The 9909-nt window shown below is 49.2% G+C and overlaps 5 protein-coding genes across 5 annotated transcripts; 1 reads left to right on the top strand and 4 right to left on the bottom strand.

The window, feature by feature from the left end:
- Positions 1 to 2467: 2467 nt before the first annotated feature.
- BO95DRAFT_506703 (uncharacterized protein) lies at positions 2468 to 3498 on the bottom strand. Its single transcript, XM_025591210.1, has 2 exons — positions 3128 to 3498; positions 2468 to 3053 (listed from the first exon to the last, which is right to left on the bottom strand). The coding sequence occupies exons 1-2, from the start codon at positions 3409 to 3411 to the stop codon at positions 2558 to 2560; spliced, it is 780 nt and encodes a 259-aa protein (XP_025446127.1). The 5' UTR covers positions 3412 to 3498; the 3' UTR covers positions 2468 to 2557.
- A 390-nt stretch (positions 3499 to 3888) lies between these two features.
- On the top strand, positions 3889 to 5442 carry BO95DRAFT_470898 (Zn(II)2Cys6 transcription factor domain-containing protein; the record flags this gene model as incomplete). Its single annotated transcript, XM_025589546.1, has 6 exons — positions 3889 to 3945; positions 4009 to 4412; positions 4434 to 4491; positions 4516 to 4758; positions 4795 to 4991; positions 5025 to 5442. 6 exons carry the CDS (start codon positions 3889 to 3891, stop codon positions 5440 to 5442), a joined length of 1377 nt encoding a protein of 458 aa, XP_025446126.1.
- A 45-nt stretch (positions 5443 to 5487) lies between these two features.
- On the bottom strand, positions 5488 to 7367 carry BO95DRAFT_506693 (fungal specific transcription factor domain-containing protein). The gene is made up of 4 exons (XM_025591209.1): positions 6807 to 7367; positions 6331 to 6750; positions 5983 to 6261; positions 5488 to 5932 (listed from the first exon to the last, which is right to left on the bottom strand). Exons 1-4 carry the CDS (start codon positions 7018 to 7020, stop codon positions 5904 to 5906), a joined length of 942 nt encoding a protein of 313 aa, XP_025446125.1. The 5' UTR covers positions 7021 to 7367; the 3' UTR covers positions 5488 to 5903.
- A 286-nt stretch (positions 7368 to 7653) lies between these two features.
- On the bottom strand, positions 7654 to 8368 carry BO95DRAFT_326625 (Aldo/keto reductase; the record flags this gene model as incomplete). Its single annotated transcript, XM_025581861.1, has 2 exons — positions 7654 to 7793; positions 7858 to 8368. Coding segments are annotated over 2 exons (651 nt in total), but the record flags the coding sequence as incomplete, so codon positions are not given.
- Positions 8369 to 8598: 230 nt separating this feature from the next.
- BO95DRAFT_459994 (uncharacterized protein) lies at positions 8599 to 9618 on the bottom strand (the record flags this gene model as incomplete). Its single annotated transcript, XM_025588700.1, has 3 exons — positions 8599 to 8847; positions 9353 to 9535; positions 9601 to 9618. 3 exons carry the CDS (start codon positions 9616 to 9618, stop codon positions 8599 to 8601), a joined length of 450 nt encoding a protein of 149 aa, XP_025446123.1.
- Positions 9619 to 9909: the final 291 nt, after the last annotated feature.

Below are 9909 nucleotides of genomic sequence, written 5' to 3'. Positions count from 1 at the left end.
TTTACTATAATATCTAGTATAGCTTTTCTTATTTATTCGATTAATTATATTTTTCTGCTTATAATAAAGCTTTGTTAAAATTATTTAAAAATTCTTCTGATTTTATTCTTTTTTATTTTATTATATTTACCTGGTTTAGAACTTTTTATTATATATTAAGATTTTTAAATATTTTATTTATTATTATAAGTATATCTTCGAGTTGTATTATGTTAATATTTTAAAATTTAATTTTAAAAAATAATTATTATACTGTCTGTCTATATAGTTAACTGTAGATATAAAAAACTTATTTTAGTTTAATAAAATAATAATTTTTATTTATAATAAGTTTTATATATATATTTAGTTTAAATAGTTTATAGTTATACTTATTTTTTTTTAAAATACTAAAAGCGGGATCTGTAGTTCAGCTTATATAATTATTATAAAAAATTTTCTTCTAGTTTACTTTTAATAGTAGAAGTTATATTATAATTTTATAATTTATTTATCTATTTTTTAAAAGCTAGTTTCTATTTTATTATTTTTATATAAAAACTAATTAGCTTTTATAAAAAAAGTTATATATTATTGGATATAGCTGCAGATACTGCAGTCGGCTGTAGTTTTTTTATTTATTTTTTTTATTATTTTAATAATTTTTTTAATTTTATTTTATTTTATTTATATATTTAGTCGGGCTCTATCTAGGACTTTTTAATAAACTATTTCTAATATTATAGGACGGATGGATTATACTAATTAAAATATATTTTAAAATAAAAAAAATAACTAAAAAGCTATTTTATCTGTTTGGATAAACTTTTTTTTAAATATATACTAAGCTAGTGCTAGTTTAGTATATAGTATGCGAGGTCTCAGGCATCAACTGGTGCCTGAAGCTGAGCTCTATATCAGGGCCTTGGTCCCATTACAATTTATAAAAAGTATTAATAAGATCAGTAAAAAGTCTAGAAGCTTATTAAAAAAAACTTTATATTTTTTTTAATATTAAATATAATATTATATAATATCTTTAGTATTAGCTTTTTAATTTTTTATATTTAGTATATATTAGAAATATTCTGGTTATTAATCAGCTAGCTACAGTACTTTTTAAATATATATAAAAATCCAGAGATCGGAAGAAGTAGAAAAAACATTATAAATAATATAAATTTAATAGATATAAAGTCTTTTGATAAAATATTATTAAAATTAATATTCTAGAGAAAGAAAAAATAACAAATAAGAAAAGAACTTATAATCTAAGAAGAATATAAGAAAAGATGGATTCTAGCTATCTAAGCATCTATCGAAACTGCCGGCTAAGGCGGTGAGCTGCCCAGCCAATGGGAGGCCAGGCACTCCACAGAGAGTGAGACAGTCCTCCGACACGGTGGTGACTTTGTCGAAAAGGGCATACTGGAAAACCCTTGTTGTGGTTGCGGGCAGGCGGCGCCGGCCTGGGTGGCATTCACCAAGGTGCCGGGGGCATAGTCGAATGGCTTGGGTGGCGCGAAGCGGTTATGACCAGAGGTTTCCTGATCAAAACGGATATTCAGGAACGACTCGACATTGTTCGCGACTGTTCCTTCAAACCGGACTGCATCGAGACTCTCAACGAGCGCTCTTGGACGGTGATGCAGGAAAGGGCTTGAATGGTATGAGGAAGAAGCGCGTACAACGCCAGAATCGCACGAGTTGAGAATGTTAATCTCGTGGTTGAGCAGAAGGAGAAAAGGCTTGTCTGCTTCGATGGAACCTACCGGGAAGCCGAAGCTCAAGCTGAACTTTATTCATGGGTTGAGAGCGTGCTCGGCGACACCGGAATCGCGAGGTTAGGGCAACTTGGAAGGATGAGGCTGAGTTGCGGGTACATCCATGATCATGGAGACCTCCAAGCTATTAAGGTACCTGCACCGATCGGTATGGCATGTTTACATGAGTGACTTCGCTCCGTCAGTTGATTGGCTGAACATCTCGATTACCCTTTCGGGCCTTAGTCTCGAGACTCCAGGCTCAGCTTACTCCAGCCTCCATGACGGGATGATAAGCGGAGAACTCGGGCGAGCCAACCACAGCCACTTGAGCTCCCGCAGTGGGTACGCTGCCCCAATACCAAGCACCTCCGGAACATGTCGAAGGTAATGATCGTCGTTGGCGCACAGCCTCAATGCTACTCAATCTTCTAAGGAGCCTTCTGTAGGGCATTGAGATGATCTACCCTTCCATCGTAGTGGAGCTCAGGAAGCGGCTCAAGGTCACACTTTGTTATTGTATTATTGTATGACAACATATTTCAGAATGGACAAACGCACTATCCCGTAGCCCCTGATATCCCAAATCAAACAGGCTCTACTTGACAAGAAATAAAGCGGATATCAACTAGGGTTCTTGGAAGGAAAGGCCACACCGGTCAATAACAATTTTCACCATGTAAGATATTACGCTTCTGCCACGCAGGTCGCAATTCAGTAAAGATTCCATTCTGATTGAAATATACTCAACTCCCGATACACCACATCGCACAGATACGAGAAACAAATCCTCTATTCAACTGAAACACAAGCACTTAGACCACTTCAATCTTTCCGACCGCGGGTCTCTCGGTCGGAGTCAACTGCACAAAGTCCTTCTCCAACACAGCCGAGACCCCCAAAACCATAGTGATGAGCATGGCAAAAATCTCCTCCAGCACGTCCATGCACAGATAGATGGTGGGGCTGCCCACCAGCACCATGAACCGGGTGTCGGTCGTGTAGTCCCCCATTGCCGAGTAAACCAGACGAACAATGAGCAGGGGACAGGAGCAGGCGATGGCAAGAAAGAGCTTTCGCTGGAAAGCCCGCATGGTGGGGCGAAGGCGCACGAAGAGCCACGCGCCGATCGCAACGATGAGGACAAAGATAGCGAGGAAGATGCCCATGGATGCCTTGACGATGCTGTTCACGTGGTAGCTGCCGTTGTCATCTGCACTGCTGACGCCTGCAATGCCGAGAATCAGGCCAACAATGCAGACGAGGCTCACGATGTTGAGGAAGCGGGGAGGGAGACTTTGTTGCGTGTCGCTGATGTTTCGTTGTGGTTAGCTCGTCCCAGAACATGCAGTCGTAGGCATATTTGATTTGTCGTTGGTACTTACATTTGTCTCAATAAACCGACATAGGTGAGTAGCAGAGGCGCAATGCCGATGAGCTCGCACACCGCTACGGCGACCTCGACGTTGTAGGAATCATGGCTGATGGTCAAGAGTGACGCGATGCTCCCGGCAATTCGAATGAGGGAGAGCGTGACTGCGAACCGCCAGATTTTGCTGCCGATGCGCCAGCCTGTACACTTCCAGATAAAGATGGCAGCCACAAGAATGAATGGGAAGACGATGAGCTGTAGGATAGCGATCCCGTCGCGGTAGGTAACGGTGCCCATTGTAGATGATAAGGAACAGAAGCAGCAACTGGAAAGTGGCGTTGATCGATAGTCAAGAAGATTTGAACTGGGATACAGCAGAAAAATAAGAAAGAGCAGAAGCGAGATAGTATTTATGTTTCGAAATGCTGTTGAGGCTCATCTGTTGGGCAAACACAGCCCTGAAACTTTGAAGTTGTTGCCGAACTATGAATGGTAGAGCATCTCGCCTACCGTAAGAGGATTAGTGCTGACGGGAAAACGGTGGGTCCCGCGGCCCGCTTTCCAAACCACAAAACAACCAAGGAAACTGAAATCTCTTGGCCTCCGCCGATCTCGGTTGCTCCTCTCTGGTCTCCCTCCACCCCACACCACCTGCCAATTCACCTTGTGCATGCCACCGATGCCCCTCCCGCAGCCTTGGATTTCGGACCCAAGCATTTGCTCGTGCTGAAGGATTCAGTCTTAACACAGATTCAATTGTAATTTCCGCACAAGATGTCCGGTCCCCGAGTCTCCAAAAGTTGTGGCAACTGCCGAGCCGTCAAACGACGTGTGCGTAACATTCCATTCGGTCTTTCCGTGGTTCAGGGGCGCTGACTACCCATCCCCGGACAGTGCGACAAACAGCGCCCCCATTGCGGGCAGTGTATTCGACTGCGGGAAGAATGTCCCGGTTATCGAGATCAATGGGACCTTGTCTTCCGCGATCAGACTAACCAAACCATCCAGCGATCGCAGTGTCAGGCAGCCTCGACCGCGATGACACACAGCCCCCTGTCGCCCCCACCCCCCTTGCCCTCACTGTGTCCGAGCATGGACCAGGTGGGCGTCAACGCCTTCCTGCACCATTTTGTCACCGGCGACCACAGCCCCTCGCGTGGATACCTCAATTATATCCCGGCCACTCTGGGCGCCAATGACGACCAGCCGACCCTGGTCGCGAGCCTGGCCGCCGTCGGCCTGGTGACATTAGCGAACTCCCACCACCAGCCGGAGCTGGTGCGCCAAGCGCGCATCAAGTACGCGGAGGCCATTCGCAGCGTCAACGCTGCCCTGGCCTCGCCCGTGGAATCGGTCAAGGACAGCACGCTGATGGCCGTCATCTCCCTGGGTGTTTTCGAGCACTTCTCGGGCTTTGACGCGTGGGTGCGTCACGTGCAGGGGGCGGCCGCGCTGACCGTTCTCCGCGGCAAGGGCCAATTCGCCGGCGGCAATCCGACCGCCCTGCTCCTCTTCACGCAGGTCCGCACCGACATTATAGCCGCCTGTACCCGCACCAACCGACCGTTCCCGGCGGATATGCGTGCTCTCCAGGACGAGGCCGCCAAGCACGTGGGCGCCCCCAACGCTGTCTGGGAGATCGGGGTGCTGGCCACTCGGTGTGTGGACCTGTTATGGCAGGTGATGGAGACCACAGGCACAACTCGGTTCCCCGATCTTTTAAGCGCCGCGCTGGCAGTGGAGCGGGACTTTGAAATCGCCATGGCGACCCTCGCCGTCCAAGAGCCTTTTTATACCACCACCGCGGAGGAAGCGGGATGGGTAGGCAGTGATCCCGACACTATCTACAACGGTCGCGTCGACATCTACCTCACCCCGTGGGCGATTCGAGCCTGGAACAATGCGCGCAGCATCCAAATGATCGTCTGCGAGATTATATGCTACCTTTTGAAGAAGATGCTCACGCTGAGCCCCGCCGCTCCAGCTGCACAAGTCCGCTTGCGCCGTCGGCAACTGCACGAGACCCTCGGAATCCTCTCCCGCGTTGGCGAGGATATCCTGGCCACCGTACCGCAGGCGCTGGGGATCGTGGCCCCGCCTGCGGATCCATCTCAGCCCTACGCAGGGGATCTGAGCCCGAGAGCCAGCGTGTCGGGTGCATACATTCTGATTTGGTGTCTCTACATGGTTGGGAAATCACCTGCCACCGCAGAGCCGGCCCGCAAGTGGATCATTCGACGCTTTCGGAAAATTTTCCAGGGCGCGGGGATGGAGATGGCGCTGCCACTCCTTGAGGAAATTGTTAGGGTAGATCAGTCGAAGACATGAGGGAGTTGTTGGCGGGTCTCAGCTCTTCCAACAAGTCGTATATCAGATGCTGAATGAGAGACATGCAGGATGAGGAATTAGAATTATCCTGCTAAACAAACGGAGCATAGCCCCATTCCATCCCTGAAAGATCCCAACTCAGCATCGAGCTAAAATCTAAATGTGGGCCATAGTCCGCTAAGTCCGGAAGCGAAACACTGGGTATGCCGAGAGCTGCGTTTCCCGGCGCCACATCGCCGACCGTGCTGATGGGATCAAGAACCCGGTCCAATAGCTGCTCGAGTCGAGCCTGGGCTTTCCTGCAGCAGTTAGAGTTCCTGGTGCCTCGTGGAGCTACCCATGACAGACATGAGACATAGATAGTGAGATTGCGGATTGTTTTTGCATATGAGAGGCCCGGATAGGTCTCCCTATCTCTCAGGGCACAAGGGTCATCATGAAGCATGTCAAATAGGAGGGTTTCAGCACTTGAAAGTCCATAGGGTAGAAACTAAGCTTCCCCATCAGCGGTGCGGGGTTAGAATATCGGACTGCACGTACAATTGGAGCTAGATCGGTGGTCACTCCTCTCACCCTGTCTCGCTCCTCGTTCAGGACAAGCAGGGTAGAAAGGACCTCCTCTGCCACTGAAATCAGCGGATGGGAATACCCCCGGGCAGTATCTTGGTGTATAAGTCTTTGGGTCAGAAATTTGCAATGGAGGAAGTCCAGATAATTGTAGAGATGGGTAAGGACCTCTGCACACCCGAGCGGCTTTTCCCACATATCGCTGGTATATCTCATGTAGCTGGGAAAAGACTGCCACAATGCATCGAGAGCCTAAGCAGAATCTGTCTGAGCATGTGTCAGTTCTCTCTCAACCGTCTTCTTGGAACCACAGTGAGCGACATACGGGGCCTTTTCCTGTACAGCCGATTTGTTTGTGCCAAGCTGCATTTCGAGAATCTCCTCCTTGATGATGGCGAGGAGAAAGTGGAGGCGATTGAACATGATTGGAGAGCTTTTTGCGCCCATTACTGAGCCCAAGCGCATCCAACGAGACACCCTTGCTTTTCATCCTCGTGGTGTCGTCATCGCTGATGTTTACATCTGCCGGGGCCTCCATGTCACAGTACTGACGCATCACTAGGGGCGGACGGTCCAGAAACATCGCCAATTTCTTATCAATGGTGTAAACCATGGCGGAAATCCGTCGGCGCCATTGCGGCACGAATGTGATGTGCCCTCCTGCTGATGGAGTGACACGATGGAAGCCTGCCATATAGGTTGCAGAGACGATCGTAGCGAACGATGAGTGGAGGGTCTGACCTATTCAATACCGTGTCAAAATGGCCCTAAAGAGAATTCTAAGAGGACGTACTCACCAGAATCGTCTGATTGGTCATAGACCAGAAGAAAGCGATTATACTTCAGACATAGGCCTAACTCATCACACATTGGCAGATTGCTAGTCAGCTGCGTGAAAGCCTCGGTGACCTGCTGGAATTCCGAGCGTAGCACAGCTGGCTCTCGTTGACGAGGATCTGCGCCGACAAGGTCGCGATAATGGATGTGCAGCAGATCGCAATTAGCCAACATCAACACGTTACCTATTGTGTCCCACCGAAGATTGTCTCCGCTTATCAAACGATGAAGGCTGTAGAGCGACGTCGACTCGGTGACATCGGTGGGGCGATGAGATATGTGGAATATGCGAGCTACGAGACTGATTTTGGCTGAATCATTCACAAGGTCGAAGCTGTCCAATTGATACCACAGCGAATCCTATTCCGGGAGTAGGACGGATTCTGGGAGGATTGGCAGGTAATTGAAGCCGTACAGGTGAGCAATAAGGTTTTGTAGCAGCGGCAGGTTCCGATGAACAAATTCCAGTACCTGCAAGCCCAGGTGTATGAGCTGCGGGTTGAGTGGGTTGTAAACCAGGGTATGGTCCTCTGCATTGCTGGGCAACTCACGGGTTGCCAGGTGGTGTTCGCTGACCAGAGCACGGTTGGCACGGGGTTGAGGGGATCTGGCTTCCGGAACCACAGACGGGCTTCTAGCGATCGATGACACTGGATCGGCTGATACTGAGGGCTCCTGAGAGACCGGAGTTTCTGTCACTGCATTTTCTACCACCGGACTGACACGGTGCCGGTCACCGAAGGTGACAGGTCGAAATCCTCTTGTTGTGCGCGCGGAAGCATAGATACAGCGTATTTGTTTGTTTCCATTACTAAATCTTCCGTCTGCGGGATGCTCAGTCGTCTTATATTTGCCTGATAAGAACCCGCCTGCCAAGGGGTTGAACACGACCACGTCGATGCCCCAGCGGCGGCAGCAGGGGATGAGCTCATCCTCAATTCCACGCGCTGATTTTCGATAAAAGAATCAGCACTTCTCTTGGCTTCCATGAATAAGAGGGGTCATTCTCACTTAGCGCATTGTAGATTGCCTGGTAGATCGTGGGTCGCACCCAGCCGCGTTCATTGCACAGAGTTACGACTTCGGCAACCTCAAAAGCGGAGAAGTTGCTTAGTCCCAGCTGCTTGAACTTGCCCTGTCGGTAGAGTCTGTCGAGTGTTTCGAATGTCTCTGCAAAGGGGGTGGTGCGATCCGCCGCATGAAGATAGAAGATGTCCACGTGGTCCGTCCCCAGCTCGCGTAGGGACTCGTTCAGCTTCTCCTCCAGAACCTCTGCGCGGTGGGCGCCTACTGCGAGTGGGGCCCACTTGGTTGCCATCGACAGACCTCGCTCCTTCCACCCTGCCTGGCGGGTGAATGCTTCCTGCCGACCACCATCATAAAGTCGAGCAGTGTCCACCTCATCGTAGCCTTTTTCTTGAAAATGGTCCAGGCACCGGTTGAATTCCTCCAGACTCGTGATGCGAGCACCGTGGGTGGGGTCTGGGCCTAGGGTCATCAATCCCAGAATGATGCGCCGTGTGGTGATATTTTTTAATGCCATCTTGTATTAAGAACACCTTTTGAGAGACTGCTGTGGGATCAAACCTGTGTTCAAACCGAGGCCCTGAGAGAGGGAAAATGGATATTCGTGTTTCGAATGGCAGCTGCGTACTTTCTTCGAATATATAGTGTGTTTCAAGAAGAGAAGGGCTCCAGTTGGCCTCTAGGAGACCAGGGGAGTAGTATAGAAGCACAGTACCCGGCTCCGGCTCAGGGCTCATGCGTCCGGATTAGGAAGGTCAACTCCGACGCCCGCGCCGCGCCGCGCCCGCCAACGGGATTTTCGGAAGAAGACATGCCGCTCATGCGCTCCTCGGATGCGGCGCAGAATGCCGTTCCGCGATGTTTTGGATGTTGTCCTGGCACGGCCCGGGAAGTCTGCAGCGCATGACATTGGCAGAACATACCCAAATCACTGGACATCACATTGTACCAAGGGCCCGGGTATGCCTCGTCGTCCTTAATTTGTATCTTCAACCTTGCTTCTTTAATAATTTTCTTGACCCAACAAACATTAACAGCCCCAACCCCTGAAGATAGATAAAGTCATCCTCCACCAACAAGCAGCATACCACTCCCCCACAAACCTCTACGCCCCGCACCTCTTCTGCCCCGACGCCATGGGTTTTCAGTGTGAGCGATAGCACTATCGCTCTGTTGATATCCTACGAATGTATCTCCAGCTCCGAAGAGGTGGGCTGGCTCACTTATAAAATATGCTCCGCGCGTGCAGAATAGGTCAGTAATTCTTCTTCCCATGATTTCGATCCCACACAACTGGAATAAAAGTAGCAGCCAGTGGAATTTTACTCTTCGGCTCCTTGCCCGTTTCATGACATGTATTACACTTCTTGCGGTGTGTGCCAAGGCACGTGTGGCAGTACTGATCACATTGACTGGTCAGCCTCATCCCAGATCATCGCATCTCAAGGAAAAGCAGGAGGCGGCTAGCCAGTGTCCTTACCTTCTGACCGGTGCCACCACACATGCCGCACTTGTCTGACCAGTCCGCTGTAGCCGCGCGGCCACGGACGGAATCGGCTTCCTCCCCTGCGTTGGGGTTGTCAATTCGCCCGGAGCCATTACAGACATGGCAGGTCCATTTGCCACCATGGCAGGTACAGGTCCAGTAGCCATTTTGGCATTCCTAGGTGGTTATACGCTTCTTTAGCATTGTCTCTTCTCGTACGCAGTTCGTGGGATACTACGCACCGACGAACACGGAGCCATTTTATCTGCACGGTAAGAAAGATTTTTGGTTATGGTTATGGTTTTGAGTGTTGAGTGATCTTGGGAGGAGGCTCAACAAGCTTTGGGGTGGAAGAGGAAGTTGGATTCTGCAGGCTACTTATACTACCTCTCTCCGTACTCACCTGGAAGACAACGGGCTGCACCAGCTGAAGTGTGGGTCAAGAGAAGAAGATCGGGGAGATCTGAGAGCACTTCGATGAGGTGACTTGTGTTGCTGATTGGTCAATGGTCTCAATTGCAACTCCACCGAGCTCTAGTACGGAGTACACC

This window comes from Aspergillus brunneoviolaceus (assembly GCF_003184695.1).
Source record: "Aspergillus brunneoviolaceus CBS 621.78 unplaced genomic scaffold BO95scaffold_8, whole genome shotgun sequence".
Lineage (NCBI taxonomy): Eukaryota > Fungi > Ascomycota > Eurotiomycetes > Eurotiales > Aspergillaceae > Aspergillus > Aspergillus brunneoviolaceus.
Note: the sequence above shows the minus strand (reverse complement) of the source record. Positions and strands in the feature narration are given on the sequence as shown.

What these genes read in the sequence shown, in the direction of transcription:
- BO95DRAFT_506703 (XM_025591210.1), bottom strand. Translation starts at nt 3,411, where the DNA reads ATGGGCACCGTTACCTACCGCGACGGGATCGCTATCCTACAGCTCATC. An exon ending in GTCGGTTTATTGAGACAAAT is followed by an intron (nt 3,054 to 3,127) that starts GTAAGTACCAAC and finishes ACGAAACATCAG; the next exon opens with CGACACGCAACAAAGTCTCC.
- BO95DRAFT_506693 (XM_025591209.1), bottom strand. Translation starts at nt 7,020, where the DNA reads ATGTTGGCTAATTGCGATCTGCTGCACATCCATTATCGCGACCTTGTC. An exon ending in TACAGGAAAAGGCCCCGTAT is followed by an intron (nt 6,262 to 6,330) that starts GTCGCTCACTGT and finishes GATTCTGCTTAG; the next exon opens with GCTCTCGATGCATTGTGGCA. An exon ending in CCACCGATCTAGCTCCAATT is followed by an intron (nt 5,933 to 5,982) that starts GTACGTGCAGTC and finishes GGGGAAGCTTAG; the next exon opens with TTTCTACCCTATGGACTTTC.